We start from the raw sequence: 22,602 nt of genomic DNA, 5'->3' as shown, positions 1-22,602 counted from the left end.
AATAATAACTTGCTCCGCGCAATTTCTTTTTCCAGTAATATTTTGAAGGATACTTCTATCCATGCATTAACCTTTTCACTAGAATTCGAGGAATGCATTGTCAGACTGAAATTTATCAAGACCAAGTGAAAAATAAATAGATAATACCCATGGAACTTAATTAATTCCTGAGGATGCAAAATGTAGGGTCTCTTTGAAATAATCCTTAAATTCAAGGGGATCAGGGGGTGTAAGCAATTTTGGCGCTTATAGTGCTAAAGTGGCCGAATTTGCCGGTTAAGAACCTCATTTCTCCATCTCATTGGATTCCCCGCGGCGGCTTTTTTGTCAAGGTATTACACGTGTTAGTTGTTTCTAGATGGATTATCGCTCACAGCATTTTATTTTATTTTCGTTTTCTCTCTTCACATTCGTACTACTCATTTAAGATTTCTGGGTAATATCTGAGTTGCTGTTATTTGAGTGACTGTCAACGTTTTTTTTTTATTTGTAATTTTGTTGTAGGTTTTTGTTTTATCTTTTAATTTAAATTTATTAATTTTTGTTTCTTCAATCTTGGTCCTCTTTCCTTTTTGTTTTTTAATTTTGATTTATTAAAATTTAATTGGGCTTTGTGGTTTTTTTAGGTTTGGTACTTCTAGTTAAGTTAATTCAGAGATTGATTTCATATGAATTGTAATGGTTGCTGGACCATAAGAGCAACCATACTTTTGTATTTATATTTTTAGTGTTATGCACAACACAAAGAGTAGAATATACTACACATAATAAATAAACATATATAAGGTATTTATATATATAAAAAATCTCTTTTCCATAATACTTTTGATCAAATAAACATGGTCACGAGTTGACATTGCTTTTTTAACTTATATTTTTTTATCCCATTACTCGACATTGTTATTTTTTTATGAAATAGACTTCATGGTTTTCTTTGTGTTTTTTTTCTACTGGATTATCCTGATCTCATGACTTAACTCGTGGGTTTTGTCAGTTAACCTAGGTGGGCCCGCACCCTTTTTTCGGCTTTTAATTACTCTTTATTGTTTTGGATCCTTTTGTATGGCTAACTTTTTTTTAGCTTTACCCTTCAATATTTTGTTTGTTAAGAACTGAGTTTCGTGATTTTTTTATATTTGATGCTTTTAGTCAAGCAGCCCATGTCACGAGTTTAATAAACTACCGATGGATTTGGCGGGTTGACTCAAGTGAATTAAAGTGTAAAAACCCTAATTTTCTACATTCTTTTTTGGTGATACATTGGAAATTTTCAATGTATTTTTTTTTATACAAGTTCCACTGAAATTTGTACCAAGATTTCAGCGGAGTCTCCTCTATATCAGAAGGTCCCCAGTTATCGAAAAAATCATATTATATTTCCAATTTCATTTCACAACTTGATCCAATCATCCTAGATCTAAATCCAACTCGTCATCATCAACACAACACATCTTATTCAATAACATCATACAATTCAAGTTCATAAAACAACAATGCATAATTAGATTGTTACATAATATCATATAAACTATATTGTGCATAATAACACCATATAATGTAACTTAAGTGAAGGATTCACTTTCTACTATAAATATGCATGGTTAAATAGATACTTAGAATTACAAACATTATATCAAAGTCATACATCCAAAATTTATGGATTAATATTACATTTCAAGTTTATGGAGATAAGTCTCTTAATTTTCAAATAATTACATGGCCAAAAACAAAAAATAACTAAACTAAAATCACTCATGACATGACCTATTGGACCTGAAAACAAAAATTAATATGTACACATATAAAAAGGTAGTAAGAAATAATAACAACGACAAGTAATAATTTCCATGGCATTTATTTTTATACATAAAATTAAGCATAAATCTCTTTTACAATATATATTTTTTCATCTATTACCAATATCCAAATTAATTTCCAATCCATTTATCGAGAATAATTTTATCTTGAAAATCTCAACATAACTTAATAATTTCGAACACCATCTCTTTATGAATCAATTCTCATTTGATACCAAGATATTCCTCTCTTGATATAATTATTTTATCTCATTATTTTGAAATAATTAATCAATACTTTCTCTTCCATTTTTCAGAAGGTAATTGTTGATAACGATTTCTCCGGCAAGTGTAGCTCAACTGATGAGGTTGTAAGTTTGTTTCTTAGAGGTCACCAGTTTGAGTACTATAGATCTCAGAGCCATTGGAGACTTGCATGATCTTTAACTTTATGGCATGTTGAATTAATCGAAGTATATACAAGTTAGTCCGGACACCCACACTAATAAAAAAAATACACGTAAAATAAGATTAGATTAAGATAATATTAGTAATAATATTTGTTCAAATCAATTACTATGCTATAAATTTGAGTAGAGTTAGACATATAGAAAATTAAATTTTATTAAATTAGTTTATGATGTCACCATGCTCAAAAATTATGTTCAGGTTTGGAAACAAATCCTCCTCATTTTGTCTCCCCGATCCAACAAGCCAAACATGACTTAAGAATCAGATACACTACATTAACATACAGTTGTAAAAACCACCAGATCAAACTTGCCACGACTTTAGAAGAAGGGCTCGTTAGTAACTTTACTTAATAATGTCTCCTTGATTGACATAATTACCCCTCATTAACATCATACTTTTCCATCTGATTTGCTGGGAATAGATTTATAATTAAAACCTGCAGTAGGCAATCTTATTTCTTCAACCAATCGATCACTTGTAACTGAGCCGAAAACAAAACCCTAATTTTATTGAACCAACAACACCAATGTTGAAATTAGTAACAAGAAGGTGGTGTTAAAGGGCATGACAAACAGTTCATCGTCATCATAAAAGAACGGTCAAGATCATCCTGTTGAAATTAGTGGACCCATACCAAATCACAGAGAATCAAAATGAGCAAAACTGAAGAGAACACTGAAAAGAAGGTACCAACTTTTTTTGTGATCTTCTTTTCCAATTTTGACAACCATCTTCGATTCAATGAAACCATGTTTTCCGGATGCTCAGAATCGTTTCTTGATGCAGTTTTTTAGTAACCCAATTGAAAGATTTTGTTTTCTGATTTGCTTAATTAGGGTTTTAGCCTTTCATCATGATCGAATGTGATTTTTTTTTGTTTTAATTTTGATTTGGATAGTTATATTTACTGCAATTAGTAAAATAATTGAGCCCAGAAAGGTAAAACTTGTTTTTATGAAAGCCCTACATTGAAACTCCATAAAAAAAATAAAGCTCTGTTTTCTAATGATTGGTTTTTTTAGTGTGGAAAGGATTTGTTAGTGTAAATTTTATTGCAGTTGTTGCGAAAAAAAAGCTCAAAATTGTTTGTTTTGTAGCTTTTTAACCAAATTGAAACTGTTTTGTGACTGCTGCTTAATTTAGTGTTAATGGGGTTTGTGTAGTGATTGAATGTGTATTCTTTGTTTCCCGTTACTTAATTTCCTAGAAAGGTAAAATTTTGTTTTCTTAGAAAGCAGGTTTTTGGAACCCTGTCAAAAGCTCTGTTTTCTATGACTGGTTGAGTGTTGATAGGAGATGTTAGTGTCAGATTTTATTGCATATGTGAAATGACAGGTTGCTTATTCTTAAATTAATGATCTTACTAAGAAACCAAAGGCTGTTTTTTATCCCAGCCTTAAACTTTGTTGTTTTAACTTTTATCTCAATTGGTGTTGTGTATGGTCGTGAATTTTGGGTGGTTTATGTTAATGGTATTTGGTTTTGAGTGCATGCTTGATGTGTTGTTTATCATTATACTTGAAATAATAAACTAGGAATCATGAGGCATTGCTGTGTTAGTTCTGTTACTTTCTTTGTGTTATCGTACATGGTCTGGCACAGATTTTGAATAAGAAGCTCAAAGATGTTGAGATTAGCCTTCCAATAGTTTACGGCAACATAGCATTCTGGCTTGGCAAAAAGGCAAACGAGTAAGTTGTTAAATAATCTTCCGGATAATGCCCATTCTTTTGTCTGTTGTGTGCTTGGATCATGATTTCAATATTCTGTTAATCAGGTATCAATCTCATAAGTGGACTGTATATGTACGTGGTGCCACAAATGAGGATCTTGGTGTAGTAATAAAACGAGCTGTTTTTCAGCTTCATTCTAGCTTCAATAATCCTACAAGAGTCATCGAGGCACCACCTTTTGAGTTATCAGAAGCAGGCTGGGGTGAATTTGAGATTGCCATTACTCTGTATTTCCACAGTGATGTTTGTGATAAGCCTTTGAACTTGTGAGTTCCTTCGTCTATTATGTGGTTCTGATTTCTGTGTAAAATGTTTTCAGAAGCTAGTGACCTGGCCAGATGATTTTGTAACAAGACATTCTGTGTGTCATTGGAGTACATATCTAAAATGAACTGCTGTAAAATTATGGAAAGGTATGATAGAGCCATATATAATGTAAATTAACTCCCACTCAGCTTCATATTTGGCACCTCCCTTTTTCACCATAGCATATTTATGTGTGTGTGTGTGTGTGTAGAGAGAGAGAGAGAGAGAGACCATTGCCATATGAGGGAGATTGCTCAGTTACATGTCAAAAGATATGGAGTTTCTGACCAAGCAGTTCAGATTGAAATGTGGGAATTTAGAACGAAAGTGTGTGTGTTTGTCTCCTTGGACATGGTCGATTGATCAGCTGCAAGGTATTAGTGTCATGTAGCTTAAACCAAATGTTCCTTTGTCCAATCACGTGTTTGGGAATAATCAAATAGTTGACCGAACATCTAAACTGAATTGATTTCCAGTTTAATGACTGTGATGGCTGCTGAGAGTGGAAATATGTGGTGAGACAGTGTATTGTGGTGGTGATTCAATTGAATGAATTCTAGTCAGTTAGAACCAAAAAATATTGTGCTTTCTAATATAATGAAAAGTTTAAAATTGGTCAAATTTTAGAATTGCATTGTTGAAGGCCTTAAGGTTTTTACAGATATCATCACTTGAAGTTGTACCCAGAAGATGAATCTGGCTCCTTGTCAATGAAGAAGCCAGTTGTTGTAGAATCATACGATGAGATTGTATTCCCTGAGCCTTCAGAAGGTTTCTTAGCTCGCATACAGAGCCATCCAGCCGTAAACTTGCCCAGATTACCTGCTGGTTTTACTTTGCCTCCTCCTGGTCTGTATTTTAGCTGTCTTCTGCCAGTAAATGCTCTTCACCTTGCTTTGGATGAATAAATTAACTTCTGTTTTCTTACAGTGCCAGTTGAAGATACAAGTAAAAGGAAGAGGGGTGACACTAAAGATCATCCTCTATCCCAGTGGTTTATGAATTTCTCTGAAGCAGACGAGCTACTACAGCTTGCCGCAGCTCGTCAGCAGGTCAGAAAGAATTTCTTTCTTTCTCTCTTTTCTTATAGACAAAAAATAATTAGAAAGGAAGAATATAATAAAGCAAGCAGGGGTATGTGAACTAGCTTCCGGGCTTGTTATGTATGAATTAAAAAATGTCTTGGTGGTGATATTTGCGAAGTATCACTTCCTTTGATGCTTGTTCAACAGTGGCTTGGAGTAAGACATGCCATAGTAATGGACTAGCTTGTTTGAAGGATTTGAACTTGTAAAAAACTGTCAGCTGGGACAGTAGGAATGAAAAAAAAAAAAACAGTACAAGGGCACTATTTCCTGCAATAATGGCTCTCTCTACTACAGAGTAAATACATTGAACTGGTAGATCAATACCTCATGGAAATTTTGATCTTGTAGGAGCTGGGAATTAGTGGAAAAGAAAGCATAATTCAGATATATGGTTATCTTAGAAGTCTAACAATTTCCTGAACTTCTAAGTAGTTGGCGAGCAATAGTAAATTTATTTGATAACCTCTATAGTTTCTCAGTCACAGACAATTTTCACTAAGCTAATTAATAACCTTTTTTTTCTGCGGATCAGAAACTAGTCCTTGAAGCAAACATATAGAGAATATTTCTTGCCATCCATTGCTTTCTTACTCTACAATTTCTTATTCAATTGTGCTGAACTGCTGTCCTTTTTTGTTTATTTAAAATTGAATTGAAAAATAAATTGGAATTGATTGAACCCCAACTTTTTCCATCATTGATGGATGGGTTTTATGTTTGAACATTTAAGAGCTGTTGAATTCTATGTTCTTAAGCATTAGCAGCGTGTTTTTTAATTCACTAATTCCCAATGAGTCACATTTTGCATGGAAAACTGTAAAGCTATTCTTTGACAGTTTGGATTCAATGTGTTAGGTGCAAGCTCATATAGCAAAACTCCGACGACAGATAAGCTTGATAGATGGGCAGAATCAACAGTTGAAATCTCCCTCCGACCAGTGAATGCACTTTACTTATGCAGAGTTTTGAGATTTCTACTTCGCATTGGCTTAGGCTGAAGCACACAGTGGCATAGGCATGTAGCAATGATACTTATTTTCTCAAGCAGAGGGTAGTTTTGACACATCCCCCTCCCCCTTTCTTTTTTTTTGTATTTTCTTACCATCTTCCCCCTTTTTGTGCTTATACATGAAAATGTAGTTCGGTTCAATTAACAAAAATGATGTATCAATTGATTAAATTTTATTAAGAATTAAGTTTACTCCTGATATCTGTTGTCTGCATTAAGTGCTTTCAGAAGTGTATTTGATATGTGTCCGTTAACACATTGACTAGTGCTTATTTGTTCCAAGCAATATGCAGGAACTCCAAAACAGGCATGAAACTTCTCTGCTTTTTTAGATTTGAGAACATGAGCTCGATTTTTATAGATGCCTTTTGATTCATCAGATTTGTGGTGCACAGAAGGCATATATAGGATTAGAATTTATGATTTAATACATATGCTTAGGACACCATATTGGCGAGTAAATTACTAGCTGTAATGAGATACACAATCATTTTCTTATCATTCTTAAATTAATATAGAGAAAAGAAAAACGTTTTTTGCTGTTTGAACAGCTTTTAGATTATCTCCTGCCAATGTCTGATGTTCCTTTTCTTATACTGTCAGATTTTGGGTAACAGCAAGAGTATGCTGATTAGGTTGTCTCTGGCCTTGCTACTGTTTTGTTATCAAATTATCAGCTCGATGTTACTTTTAGGCACTGTTCCTTATTTTGATTTGTGTTTGTATCACACTGTTCTTGGGATGTTTTACCTTTGAATACATCAACCTGACAACAATGAGGTACTTGTCTGAATTTGGCTTTGAGACTTTAATGATTATCGGATTTGTTCAGAGTATACTTGTGCCGAAACTCTTCTCAAATGAATTGTATAATACATATTAATAAAGCTGAGGGCCCTTCTCAAGCATTAACCAAAACCACCTCTATCTGTCCTTTTGATGCTTTATTATGCAAGGCATGTGAAAATGGGCATCCACTATGGCTTTTGGGTTGATCGTACATACGGTGTCGTGGTGATTTCAACTCCATTGTCACTCTCACCTTGGTTTAGCATACCAGGTACAAGCATATCCTTAATTGTTGCATTTGTTTTCAATTCTGTTGAAGCGGACCCGGCTAAATAATATTCTCCTCACCTAAACCCATACGTTCCATCTCTATCTAGGTTTCTGCTGTCAAGGGCCTAATCTAATTGTTGATGCTTGCTCAATCGTTTTTTAATTGGTTGTCATATTTGAAGTCCATAGCTTTCACCGATCAATATCTCAATATATATCTGATTGATAATCCTAGCTGGGTATTACTTGCACGTCTGCGTTCTTGGGCCCTTTGTTTCTGACTACTTTCCTTACAACCATGTGACTGTAATTAGTTTTGCGCGTTGACGTTTCCATTGCATCCCCATCGGTTTCCTGACCATAGAGTACATGAACGAGGAGGACAGCACAGAGAAATTTTTCAGCTGATATTGTTGTTTTATGAACCAGGTTAACTTGCTGTGTTAAATAAAATTTCCACTAAAGAACCATCCTGAGCGTGCTGACATGATTATTCAAGTTTATAATCGCATTTTCTTCCATTCCATATCAGGGTCGGTTGTTTTCCCCTTTTCACATCTTGATGGCAAAAACTGATGTAATGCCATTCGATTCTTACGCTACTTGCTATCAGAGATGCCAACAACATGTGGATGTGGAGATGAACAGCTTCATCCTATGTAGTTGTTTCTCTTACTGTCCTGACTCCAGGTCTTGCCAAATTTCTGGCGATAGCTAGTAGAGACGACTGATGCAACTAACAAAGGAATTAACGTACGTAATTTGGGTTTGTTCATAAAAGATCCCAAGTGGGCAACAGGCAGTTACAGTTTGAGACATGATTTGCTTGGTAAAGTAGCCGTGTGCAACAGTTGAAAACTTGAAATGATGCCAAAAGACCTTACTATGTTGTCTTTACAGGAGTTTGGGGGCAAGAGTAACATGGCCATCATGTGCTCCAAAAAAGGCAAGGTCATTATCAACTATAAAGAAAATACATTAGTCTCTTGGTTTAGCGGGGCACCGCATTTCAGTGAGAATGGTGGGCCTTTGCAGTCGCATATTTTCATTGTCCATTCTCTCAATCAATCTCATTCACAGAACATGGGAGAGCTTCTCTCAAAGACGGCGACGTTAAGGGTAATATTGTTTCCCTTCTCTTAATTAGTTGGTTTAATTAGCTGTACAACAATTTTTCCGTCTCGCTCGTGTATATTATATATGTACAGTATGTGTCACACATATAAAGTATGCATGTGGTGTACTGTGCACGCCTGTTATTTCTATGTGGGTATTTATGATTTATTTCAAGTGGTCCATTCAGAAGAAAACTTTTCATGCTGGTTCGGCCTTCACGCTACTAATGGACAATGGTAAATGTTCTTCCCTGGTTATTACCTTTTGAGTTTTGACTTCTAACTTTTTGGTTGATTTTCCTTCTTTTTCGTGTGTGAACTTTTTGAAATTTTGATGATTCTAAGTATGGGATTCGAACGACGATAAAGTTCTAGTTGGTGAATTGAGAGTTAAGACACTGTCATGGACATTGGGAGGTTCAGAAAACAGAGAGTGACAGATATACTGGACATTTCCGTATTGTTCTTTGCAGATCGCTTTCTCAGCCTTAGAACATGGAGACACAACTTTTCTGAAATGGAGCCAGGCTAGGAAAAAACCAGTGGTACAGATTTTAAGTAGATTTATACATATCTCCTATTCTGATGGTGGTTTGTGCATGCTGGACCATGTAGGAAGCCTTCTATTGTTGAGATATTAACCCTTGTTTAATTTTTTCAAGAAGCATTACAGTACTTCTGCTCTGGATAATCTGATAGTTAGGTTTGCAAATTTAGCAAGAAGGCACAATTACTTCCATTCTTCTCAGGCCATCTAGAGCCGCCTTGGCTTCTTCATTCCCTTTGCAAAAATCGTGATAATCATGGAAAACAAGCTTAAGCACGCATGGTGGCTCCTTTAGAAACCAAAGCTTATGTCCTGCTGCTTTAGTATCTAACATACGCAGGAACAACAGTTCAACTCTTGTTCCTCTGCAGTTCCATGCCCGTCAAATCATTTCATTGCAATTATATAGGATTCAGAGAAGCCAGGTGTACTTGCCAATATACTATGAAAGTTCAGCTAATAACCTTTCTCATAATGATATGGAGATTAGATTACTTACAGACTGAATACTCAAGAATAAAGGGGTGTTGTCACAGGGTCGATGTTCTCATCAAAATCTCAACTTCTATGTGGCAGCTCAGCTCCCTGTTAACCTTTTTTTTTATTAATCCACTTGTTTTTGTTTAATAACTAAGTGTTTCTCTTCATCAAAAAATTTCTCTCACACTAGCGGAAATACACAAGTACAGAGGATATGCATAGTTTAACACACTTAAATACAGGAACCATAATAACCTTTTATTAATCTCAACACAAGAAATATACCAATCCGTTTGTGTGCTATGCACAATGGTTCTACCTACACACAAAAATTACATGCCACACACTTATATGTAGCCTATTTAAAGAGTAATAACATGGAAAATTATAACAAAAATCATCCCCCAAGACTTAGAACACACCTGATCAGTTTTTCCCAAAACAATCAACTGCCAAAAACTTCCCCAATTGTTGCTTCTCACCCTGGCCTGCCACCTAACAAACTAGTAGTTCATTGTGCCAACTCACAAGCTGCAAGAATAGATGTGTCTGCATGCCTTGGACTCTCTGTAGTTCAAGTCAAAATTTACGACGAACATTAACCTATGTTCTGTCGAATTATTAAACATACATTATTACTTAATTTACCACTGCTCATGCACACTGTCACTATTTATATATATTGTTATTCATGCTAGTAGTGTTTTCATTAAGTCTTGAACTATCCATCGTACATACTTATCGTTAAGCTCTGTTATTAATTCTGTCGATTTCGTCAATACTACCGAGTTTGACATTGTTCGACGAGCTATATTGTCCACTGTATCGTCCCAGCATTGTTTTCATCCGCATACCCCCTTACAAGTTTAACCCCGTTACAGGTGCTATGCTACAATATGCGGGTAAAGATGCAAAGGTCAAGAAAACTGAATAGCTTGCGGTGATATACACATGGGTTTTCGAATATATATTTGGACTCACGAACTGTACTGTGTAGGAGCTGTTGTTTTAGTCCACGCTCCACAGAATCACAGCCCTACAACTACAAGCACAAGAAAAAAGCGTCAACAGGCTTGTACTCTCCAGTACACTTATTGTGTGTACGTGATTTCAGGTGTGTGTGTGTGTGTGTGTGTGTGTGTGTGTGTGTGAGAGAGAGAGAGAGAGAGAGGTATTAATAAACATTAATCTTATAGATAGAGATGTTTTTTATAGCGAAGACTGAGAGTGAAGACTCTTATAGCTAGGTAGAGATTGAAAAACCGAGGAGCCCTGGACAAAGCAGTTGAGAAGACGGAGATTCCTCGAAGATGATATATGTGAGTTCTCACCAGAAATGGAATGAAAACTACAAAGCAAAATGAGCTGGGTTTTTGTGAACTTGAAAGAGTGTAAGAGATGGCAATCAATTGCGAAGTGGAGGTGAGTTGAAAGGGTTGCTACCAATTTGCATGAAGGATTGGACTTCGAACTTGAACCGTGATTGAAAATGCTGAAAATATGAAAATAAGAGAAGCACAAGCAGATTAAACGTCTTCCATCTAATTAAATGCAAGTTCTTATATATTTTTTTCCTTTTTTCAACTAGGCAAGTTGAAAATTAAAGCTGAGAGCGGGGGGGGGGGTCCATAGTGTCATTAGGAAGGCCAACATAGAATTGCAAACCCAGTAAGCTGGCTCCTACCATGTCCTTGCCTCACATACACATACCCCAAAACACCCGTGGCATGTCCTTATCCCCCACACTCCACATGACCCTTCTCCCTATCTATCTATCTATCTCACACCATCTCTCTTTTTCTCTCCCCCTTGACTTCTTCATAAATACCCCCATCACCCGCAATCCTCCCATCACCACCATCACCTTTTTACCACAAGTACACACTCTTATCTCTCTTCAAACTTACCCTTTCTCTCCACACCTTCTCTCAAACTCCAAATGGCTATTAGAAAATCACACAAACTACCTCAAACAGCAGTCCTCAAGCAAATCCTCAAGAGATGCTCTAGTTTAGGCAAGAAACACGGTTATGATGATGATGGCCTCCCTCTTGACGTGCCAAAAGGGCACTTTGCTGTGTATGTTGGTGAAAACAGAAGTAGATACATTGTTCCAATCTCATTTTTGAGCCACCCTGAGTTTCAATCCTTGCTTCAAAGAGCAGAAGAGGAATTTGGCTTTGATCATGATATGGGCCTTACTATCCCTTGTGAAGAAGTAGTTTTTCGATCTCTAACATCAATGCTCAGATGAAAAGATGATCAGTAGGGTGATGGCGGTGCATGTTTGCTTGGAGAAGATGGCTTAAGATGAAGCTACACTATATTTAGTTTCTCTTTTTTTAACATCTTCTCAATTGTGATTCGTGATCCTGTTTTTTTTTTCATGTATTCTCTCTTTGAAACCCTGCTGGGTTCTTATGTCTAATTAATTACTAACTTAGAACCCATGAAAAGAATGCATGGGTTTGAGATGTATAAAGTCTGGTTTTCCTCACAGATGTTAGTTGTTAACACCACTGTGAGAGAAGCAAGGATTAATGCAAAGATTTGCCTGTTTAGCTGCACAAATTTCTCTCTTCCTCTCTGCTAGTTAAGATCTGTGCATAGCTTGAAAAACATAGGGGTAAAGAAAGACATTCGGTCAAATACATCAAGTACATGTATGACTTTAGAAAACTGAATCCATTAGCACACTCCAACAGCATAATTTTGTCTGAGAATGTGGGGGTACATTGGCATGTACGGATCATCGGTTTACTGTTGAGGTTTGAATTTGAAGACACACTTCACGAAGCAAGCTTGTTCTTGAAAATAATTTAATATCATGGTAAATAAACAAACATTGTTAGATGGTCCAAAGGAAAAAAGCATTTTAGTAAACTATTTTATATTTTGCATGGAATGAGGAAAAAAACAAGTGAACTTTAAAGAGAAAAGTTGGTTTAAATTTTTCCTTTATTTTATATATAAGAATGACTATTTATTGTGACAAAAAAAAATAGCATCCCATATAGTTTATTACTTTAAAGATCTAAAATTAATAAATAAAGAGCTACTTTTATAGTTTTTTTTTGCTCTTCGTATAGCTTTTCCATTGGAGAAGCCCTTGGAATTCTAAAAAATGTTTTGGAGACTATCTCGAATGCAAAGTTAATTTATTTACTATCTTATAATAAAAATATATAAAAATAATGAAGATACAAGAGAAAAAAAACTATTTTCTCATAAACTACTTGTAGAAAAACTTATGATAAAACTCAACTCTATCCCATGGGTTTGAAGGACAAGAGATGTGTAGGATAAGATTGTTAATCTCATTATTTTAACAATTTAATCCATCTTTTCTTGGCAAAATGGTTGATAGATCATGTTCGATGCCTAGAAAAAATCCCTTCCTTCAAGTTTAAGAACTCTTTAATAATTAAATCGGTATTATATGAGAAAAAAATAATTTTTTTTAGAAGAAAGTCGTGTGTGTGTGTGTCATTTATAGTAAAGAAAAACTAAACTTGCTCGCTAGAGCAGATTACATTGATTCATTTTATAGCCCTTGAGGTCTTCTTTTTTATGGAAGGGAAAATAGTTTGCATATCAGTAAAATATCTTTGTCTTGTTAAGATAAAATATATCTAATTTCTCAGGATAAAATATATCTAACTTATGGTCTCACCATGAAGACCAAGATACTTTTAATGTTAAAAAGAGAACAAGCTTAGCGCGGCCCACTGACATCTAGACTCAGCGTTTGGTTAAACTCATGAAAGATGATCAGTCTAACATCTTGCTAGACCCACATACAGATAGGCTTAGAGCTTGAATGAGCCCAAAGATGATAGGTCACAGCCCTCTCTATAGTTATCCTTTTGAAGGGTTGTTCCAGATAAAAAACAAAACCGCTAATCCATCAACTTCTATCGTATTTTCCATCGATAAAAGGAAACAGAAAATTGTTAGATCTATTTTTATCTTTTTAATCAAATATGTTTTGTTTCACTGTTTTCATTTTTTTTTTTAATTTCAAGATACTAATCAGACGCTATTCAGGAAGGCATGTAAAATAGTTAAACTTATTATTATTATTATTATTTTGCAAACTTTAAGTAACATGTTATGAACCATATGAATTGGAGATAGTATTCATTTAGTTTCTAAATCTTCACTTTTTGGGGGTTTTAACGGTCTAAGTCTTTAGAAAGCATTAATTAAATATGTATTTGATAATGTAATTTCAAATGATTAAAAAATCACCAAAATGATGTTTTTGGCATTTCAAACACACTGAAATACTTTCCTGGTTAGATACCTTAGGTTATCTTTTGGTGCCAATCTAGGTAGACTCTCCACTTGAAAATTAACGAATGTTTTCTACAATCAGAGCAAAGCTAAGCACATGAAAAGAGAAGTTCTTTAGTAGGGCTGGGAAGATATGTATGATAAAATCAGTTCTCAGCTCTCTACTGTTCTACTACATGTCCTTTTTTTTATGTCAAAGGGCATTATTAAAGTCATCTCCTCTATCAACCGCTCTTTTCTATGGAAAGGTACCTCAAATTCTCATGGCATCTGTAAAGTGGCTTGGCACAAGGTAATCAAGAATAAATCCTTTGGCGGTCTCGGGTTGGAATCTCTCCATAACCAAAATTTGGCTTTGCTTTTTAAATGGCTCTGGAATCTTGATAAAAGAGTGGCAAGAGATTGGCAAGATCTCATCCTTCAAAAATATTGACCTCATTTTACAAATTGTCTTCATATGTTTGCAAGTTCTTTATCTCCAATTTGGCATGGCATGGTATCAGCGATCTCCTCAAATCAAAACATAGTCATTCCTCTCCAATCCAATGTCGGGTTCAAAGTGGGTGATAGGAGATATATCAAGTTCTAGATCGACTCTTGGCTAGGCTTTGCAACCCCTCTCCAGCTCCTATTTCCCAGACTTTATAACCTCTCCCTACAACAATCAATAAGCCTTGCAGATGTATATAGCCCGATTGATACTTCGCTCAACCTATCTCAAAGAAGATCTCTTTGACCCCGAGAGCTCTGCATGTGAGAGAGCTTAATTGCGAAGGTGAAGTGTGGTCCAATCTTCTTTGATGGTGAAGACATCAAGATATAAAAATTCCATAGCTCCGACATCTACTCAGTTTACTTAGGTTGCCATTTTTTTTTTTACAGACTCTCTGCTTCAGAAGATCATCCCTCCCCTGTTCTACTTCGAAAAGGGTATGCCCCTCCAAAAATAAATGTGTTCATATGGCTCCTTCTAAATGGCAGTCTCAGTACAAAAGATTTTTTAGCTAGGAAGAGGATCATTAATTATAAGAAAGCTCTTTGCCATTTTTGTTGCAAGGAGATTTAGACAACAACATGGTCTCTCTGGGGTAGATTCTTGAATTGGTTTGGATGTTTAGGCTGATTGCTTAAAGACCCAAATCATAACCTTCAAGAATGGTTTGGCTTGGTTAAAGGAAATTTCCAGCGTCATGTCATTACCCTTCTTTGTAAAGGCTTGTATTGGTCAATCTGAATAACACGCAACTACCTAATATTCGAGTTCAAGGCATCAAATTGGGATGTGATTTTTTACCTCATCTTTACCGTTTGGCCTTTTGGTTGAAGTCCTAAGTTATAATTTTCAGCTACATAAACTTTGATCTTTTTAAAAATCCTGAATTTATTATAAACTAGATTAACTAGTTGGATCCTTGTTATCTTATTTTCTATTTCAGTTTTCCCTTGTATTATCCTTTATTTTTTAGCCCCCATATAATTGATGGGACTGTTTTATATATAATTCTTTTGAGTACTAAAAAAAAAAAGTGTAACTTACTTGAGCATGCTAATAAAGTTTGACAGTTGCAACCTTTAGCTCTGTATCAGGTTTTATTATTAGCAATTATTGAATCAAGTGCTTTAATCTCCACAGTTATGAGGAGTTTTCAACTCTCAATGCTTAATATAATTACCCGTGCATGGTGGAGATTGTCGATTTCTTTTTCTTTTCCCTTTTGCTTTAGTCAAAGACAGCATCATTTAATGTAATTATAGTGGGTTTTAAGATGTTGTCGGGAATGAACAGAAGAGCTGACACATTATTGTTAACTAAATTTCCTTTGAGCTTGCTTCGAATTGAGATTTGAGAGTTTAATAAGAAACAGAACTCCAACGGTTTCTTTGAATTCTGTGGAAAATGTATTAGGGAATGAAAGGGAGATTAAGAGCCTGTTTTTGCATTTAAAGAGAAATTTTTAAAAAAATTAAAGGTTTTCTTTACTTCAAATTAAATTTATTTTTTATATAAAAACTTTAATGCATTTTATGCCACTAGCAAAAGTGAAATGCGTGAACCTATCTTTTGTGATGGATCATTGGACTTGATTTGGCTTCTGCTTCACTTCAACAATTAAGCGATAAAAGATTAGAAGTATTAATCGTACCTTTCTCAAAAAGAAAAGTAGCGGTACGATCATTAGCAAAAAATGTCAATGTTACGATCACTTTCATGATGATCAAGTGTTTGTTGAAATGTCCCTTTAACAACATCTCCATTTGGAGTTTTTAGATACATGTTACATTTAGACTGTTATATTCATAAAAATTCTCCTTGAATTTGAATCTTGGATACGACTTAATTTTTCATTGTTTGTAAACTAAAATTATTTGCATATATGGCCTTCAATGCAACCCACGGATCAAGGTTGGGTTCTATATTGTTTGCATTTGATTGAATTTGCGTTCAATACTCAAATCGCATGACCATGAGATACTCTTCATGATCACTTTAAGACTCCATGATCACCCTTACCTCATCCTCCTGAAATGTATGTGGTCCATCACTCTCTTGCTTCAAGGCCGCCTTCTTGTTCGTTTGAACTACTACCTAGCTAGACACTTGCAACCCTTTAATCCACTACAAATCTACTTAGCGACTTCTTCAATGGAAAAGCCAAATTTTACTTTCAGTTGTCACCTTCAAGCCCTTTACTCTATGAAAACAATGAGGATTATTGATAAAATATGTATATGATTTGCAGAGAATTGGCTTGGTGCTCCATTGGAGATGATGGGGCCAGTGATCCCACCATTGTAATGAGGTTGTTAGTGAAAATGATAGTGCATGTATACATATTAGATGGTCCTGTATATATAGCCCCAGAAGATATCCATAAAGTCGTCAGCTGAACTATAAGCCTTACATTTTTCCCAGCTAAAAGCAACAGTTAAAGCTATCATACTTTTAGTGGGTCTTGGACAAAATGAAATTAATAGTAATAACAGCAATAATCAAGCCATGACTTGCATGAAACTCTTCCTCCTCCTCAACGTTTGGAAAAGGAAAAAACTAAGCAATGCATGGATATTGCGTCTTTCTTGCCACTACTCTTCCTTCTCTGTCTCTGCTAACACACAACTAAACTGTAAAGAGACATTTTTTGTGACCTGTATATATAGTCTTGAAAATTATCAATCTATCATTAGCCCATTGGAGCTCATGATTATATAATCTCTAATATTAAGTGGTTTTTTCATTTAAAAAAAAAATCAGTGGTTTTATCATAGCAGGACCATTAGAGAGGAGCAAAGGCTGCCTACGGATAGCTGGTCCTCTCATCCTTTTCTTTTAATGCAGTGTTTGCCTTCTTTTTCTTTCAGCCACAAAACAAGCCTGACAATCACATTTGCACACACAGTAGAATGAATATCTTCTGTTACACAAAATCCACATTGAATTTCCTCCTCCAAAAAAAATGTCGACCCCTTTATTGCCATGATGCTGTTTGATACCCATATTCTCTCACCTCTCTCTCTCTCCATAATGGGTCTTATTTGTCTGGACTTAAAAAATGAATTGATAACTTGGGAAATCTCTTTTGCTCAAGCCCGATAGTTACTCGTATATTATTATGCAATTACCTCAATTGGGAGAGATTGAGAAAATACTGATGCATCGCAATTTTAGTGTGTACTTCTCACCTGAAAGTATGTTTTTTCCTTGTAATAAATCCAAGCATCTGTCTCGCGTACCTGTGGTATCTATAGTTCACTAGTCTCTGAAGCTTTATTTTGATCTACAAATAGTGCATACATTCCCAAGATGAGCCCGGCATAAAAACAGCACCTGTGTGCCTCTTCATGTTCTACCTACCTTCAGTTAATTCAGACCCTTTGTCCCTTTGCATTGTTGGTCAAAAAGTAAACACCAGTACCAACCAAAATGAAAGTATCCCATCATATTTGAAGTAAAAAAAAAAAAAAAAACGAATACGAATATATATAAACTTAAACTAAATGGTGAATACCTTCCCTCCATCTATTGTGATGGAGACATAATTCACATGTACCCCCAAATATCGATTGAACAGCGAAAATTGTCGCGTCTTTCAAATCAATTTTCAGAAAAAATGAGTTGGAGATTCAAATCTATGGGCACAAGTTCACAGTTGGCTGCTACATGTTTCTTCAGGATTTTGTCCCTGGTGTCCCACCCCACATTCCGAGCGAATTCCTGGAAGGAGCCTTGTCTGTCAAATTCCAGTGCCTCCGTATTTTTCTTCTCCGAGAATCGAATGAGTTTTTTGTTACTTTCACTGCATGTATAGTATGAGAACCAAAATGATGGCATCCAGTTCATTAATAATTATGATAATGACTTTATTTCCTTTATTAATCATTAATTTCGCCTCACACGCATATGTGTGTTTTCTCATATCAGTGTGTGGCAATTAATGTTTCCCTTTAGCATGAAATACTAATAATACACTAATGAATTTTCGAAGAGATAATAATCTGTATTTTTTGTTATTGGTTATTTTATAAAATTAATATTAAAAAAATTCATCAAAATAATATTTTTTTTATTTTTTAAAATTTTTGTTTAACATTAACATATAAAAAACAATTTAAAAAACACTAAAAATATTAATTTAAAAAAATATTAAAAAACTAAACTTTTTCAATTAAAACATAAAAATAAACATACTATTTGTCTTAAATTATTTCTAAACATACTTCTTTACTTCTTCATTTAAAGCGTCTGTGCACTTGATTTGACAACATTCAATATTTTTGTTTATTGTTAGAAAATAATATAAATCATATTTTTAGACTTTATCTAACAACTTAAGATGATTCTTTGACATAATATCAAAGCCTTGATAATCAAACGGTCACGAGTTTGAATCTCATCATTTCTAATTATTTGATAAAAATTAAGTAAAATGTAATATAGGTCTATACAAATTTCAAACTCAAAGGACTTTCACTTAAGAGAATGTGTTAAAAAATAATATAAATTATATCTTGAGATCTTATTTAAAAACTTTAATTATTGGGTTGAAATTAACTTCTTTATATATTTTTTAAATTTTTTATAATGTTTTCGTGGTTTTGAAATTACATTAATTCATGGCTATTATGACTTGACATCATTAAACAGTAATGTTGACTTTCCCTCTTTTTGTCATACCACTTTTGCTCAAGCTTCAATTCATGATGGATATGCGAATACATGCATAAATCCATCATTGATCTAAAAAAAGAGAACAATGAGTTATGGCTTTTCAAGATTCAATTGAACAGGTTTTTGTTTTCATGTCTCTATAAGATGGGGACTTAGGACCAACGGTTGTTATTATGAAAATGACAACTTTACTAAATTATTTGTGATAGCTTTATTTCAGGAGATGGAGTTTTGGTGCCTCAACTTGCAGCACGCTGATCTCCAGGTTTTATTTTCCTGTCAGGTTATTTGTGTTTTCCTTTTGTATCGGTCTTTGATAGCCCTACGAGGTGTTTAGTCGTTTCTTGGCATAAACTTTGTTGCTTGTAAGAGGGGAAAAAGAAAACAATGAGCTCTAAGTATGTCGACATAATATTTGCTCTTAGGTCTCAAATAAACCATGTATGTTTGCCCAGAGCTTCGGTCCATGGCTATGAATTAAACGGCTGGAAAGCGCTAGCTTTGCATGTCACCATTGCCAAGGAAGATGCATTTGATACACAATGTACCATATGATGTATCGCGGCCATTACAAACATGATAGGACGTTAATGAATGCCATTAATAAGGCCTCCTCTGGTACAGCAAGAAGGTCCCGGAATGGATCAGAAGCTCTGCAACCCTCAGTCTGATGACATGTTGAAGATAAACATCACAGAGACGTGGAGAAAGCGTGTGTTCATAAAATATGGAGAAATTCATTTGAAGCTGCCAGCCCGCATGGATCGATCCTACTGGTTCCCAAAAAATTTAAAAAAAAAAACTGGGAATTACATGCATGGATCTACAGTACCTTGTCCAATTCTTGGTATGTGTTTGCTTTCGTCATTGTTGATGTTTGGATCGGTGAAGAAGAAGGAGAACCACTAGTGTGGAGAAGGTGGGTGGTGCTGTGGGGAGAACATGCTGGGCTCCTAAATATATTTGAAGAGATGCAATGAGAGTGGGTTTTGTCGTCGGACTTCTGCTATTCACTACTCGTCATCTCAATTTCAACTTTTTTGCCCTACTCCATGATCGCTAGCTCCTCTTTTATTCAACAAACATTCCTCACCATATATAGCCTGCGTACAAAAACTGAAATTTCCTGATAAACCTGCTAATTTAAATTAGATATAAGAAATTCTTGTTTCTCAAAAACATAACTCAATCTATAATATTTTCAACAATATAATAATTGTCACAACTGAAATCATGAAAAAATTAGAAAATAGATAAATAAATAAAGAGTCATCAATTAGTTTATTATAACTAAAAATTTTAACTAGTCTTTAAAAAATTTTAAATAAAAAATTAGTTATATTAAAAGGAAGATACATTATCCTAAAATATCATAAATAAGTTACTTGGATGTTATGCTAATGCACCTATCAAGTCTTGTTTTTCTAAACTCAACATGGGTTTTCTAAAGAAATAATTTGAAATCAAAATCTAGTTTGAAAGCTCAATTCTTACTTCTTGAAACAAGAGCATTGAACCCGAGAAGATGATGAATATTAAAATGGGTTTTAAAGCTAATTTTCTTCATTATGCTTCAAATTAGGCTCGTGAATCATTACTAATTCTCGATGGATCTTTTGGGGTCATGTTGACTCAGTCCAAATCGTTCAATAATAAAAAAAAAAAAAAATTCTGATAAAAATCACAAATAAACAATTTTTAAAATTACATAAAAATAAAATAAAAATGTATTTCTAAATCCAAGTAATAGAATAAAATAAAAGATAAAGAAAAAAACAAAAAATAGATTTGCTAGTTCTTTTTTTTTTTTGAAATAATGTAGTCACCTCTAGGGTAGCTCTGTTGGTAGGTCGGTTTACTATATGATGTGAAAGGTAAGTAAGAGGGTATTGCTCTAAAGTACCCTTGACTTGCAAATCTAATTCCTTGAAAACTAATTTTTATTTTTTTATATAAAAAAACAGTTTAAAGCATTTTTATAAAAAGAAAATTCTTAATTTATTAGAAAAAAAAAACATTTTATTTTTAAAAGGAGGATATTAGGAAATTCAGGAGATCCTTTAGTTTTCAATTCCAACAAGGGGGATTGAATTCTCCTTATCACTCTATACGCATGAAACTCCATAACAATTATAAATCCCAAAGGGTATCCACGCATCGGGCATGAATTTAATCCTTATATGCTCATTTATGTTTTTTTTATTATTGTCCATTATTACAAAGTTTATAGCAATAAAAATAAAGCATACAAAAGAAAATAATTATATATAAAAAAAAAAAAAAAAAAAACTAGGATCAAAATTGACCTTTAAAGAGCTAAATAACATCAAAAACAAAATACTGAAATAGGTACTTGAAACATTATTGGTGTGTGTAATCCACATGACACTTGCTGGTAGCACTTGAAATTAAAGCTTGGCTTTAAAGGAACATGCTTTATATAAGAAAAACCAAAACAAACATAGACAACGAGAGCAACAAAAATCTTCTCCCATAAATTATTAGAAACTATCTAAATTTAGTCATGAGTTGTGGGTATATATTGAAGAATATATACCCAAAATATTCTAAAAATATATGTATAATTATGTAATTGTCTAGAATAGGTTATTTGTTACCTAGTTTAGATATGATTGTATCATTATTATTAGCATATAGTTATGGAAAAGATTGTAGAAGAGATTGTGGGCGAGATATGATTTCTTTGCTTCATGTACTCCATATATAGTTTGTACAATTCTGAAGTTTGAATACAAGACAATATTATTACTCCTAAATATTTGTCACGGTATTAGAACTTTAGTTTTTATGTCCCAGGTCTGCAATGTGATTTATTTCTTGACGGTTTGTTTTGTTCTTGTCATGGAAAACCACTCAAAGAATACTATATATATAGGCTTAAAAGTCCCTCTTTTAATAAATGGTTTTGATGATACCAACACCTTACAAAGATTGAGTTCAGTATTATCAAATGAATTCAACTATCTTTTTTTATCAAGAGTTGTTACTATTACCCTTAGGAGAAGATCTAAACTAGATTTTATAAATAGTTCTAATAGTCATCCAGATATGGATGATCTAGAATATGAAGTATCGCTGTTTAAAAAACCAATTGGTAATGTCATGAATCCTCAACTCAAATAAATAGAATCTTGTTGAGATTTTTAGCTATTCGAAGTCTTCATTGGATCTTTGGAATGTCATTCATAACATGTATGGCAGTCAAAACAATTCTAGTAGGATATTTCAAATCCATCACGAGATCACAAGTCTATATTAGGATGAAAGACCGTTTGTTCAGCTATTGGATAGCCTGAAAAGCTTGTGAAATAAACTACAGATATATCACCCACACATTGTTGATGTGGTTGTATTACGAAAAAAAAAAAACTAATGAGGATCAAATTTTTCAGTTGTTGGTAAGTCTTAACCTAGATTTTAAAGACCTGCAAAGTCACATCTTAATGAATCCAGAACTATCATTTTTGCAATCAGTCTACATTACCATTTAATGTGAAGAGATGCAAGAAAG

The 22,602-nt window shown here is 34.1% G+C and overlaps 2 protein-coding genes across 2 annotated transcripts; both read left to right on the top strand.

The window, feature by feature from the left end:
- The first annotated feature begins 2,814 nt into the window (after positions 1–2,814).
- LOC118034688 (transcription initiation factor TFIID subunit 14b) lies at positions 2,815–6,605 on the top strand. Its single transcript, XM_035040032.2, has 6 exons — positions 2,815–2,956; positions 3,873–3,961; positions 4,048–4,269; positions 4,971–5,158; positions 5,240–5,361; positions 6,253–6,605. Exons 1-6 carry the CDS (start codon positions 2,924–2,926, stop codon positions 6,337–6,339), a joined length of 741 nt encoding a protein of 246 aa, XP_034895923.1. The 5' UTR covers positions 2,815–2,923; the 3' UTR covers positions 6,340–6,605.
- Positions 6,606–11,479: 4,874 nt separating this feature from the next.
- On the top strand, positions 11,480–12,178 carry LOC118034686 (auxin-responsive protein SAUR50-like). The gene has a single exon (XM_035040031.1). It carries the CDS (start codon positions 11,547–11,549, stop codon positions 11,859–11,861), a length of 315 nt encoding a protein of 104 aa, XP_034895922.1. The 5' UTR covers positions 11,480–11,546; the 3' UTR covers positions 11,862–12,178.
- The last annotated feature ends 10,424 nt before the right edge of the window (positions 12,179–22,602 follow it).

Source organism: Populus alba, chromosome 4, assembly GCF_005239225.2.
Source record: "Populus alba chromosome 4, ASM523922v2, whole genome shotgun sequence".
In the NCBI taxonomy this organism is placed as follows: Eukaryota; Viridiplantae; Streptophyta; class Magnoliopsida; order Malpighiales; family Salicaceae; genus Populus; species Populus alba.
The sequence above is the reverse complement of the archived record's forward strand: the minus strand, read 5'-3'. Positions and strand labels throughout refer to the sequence as shown.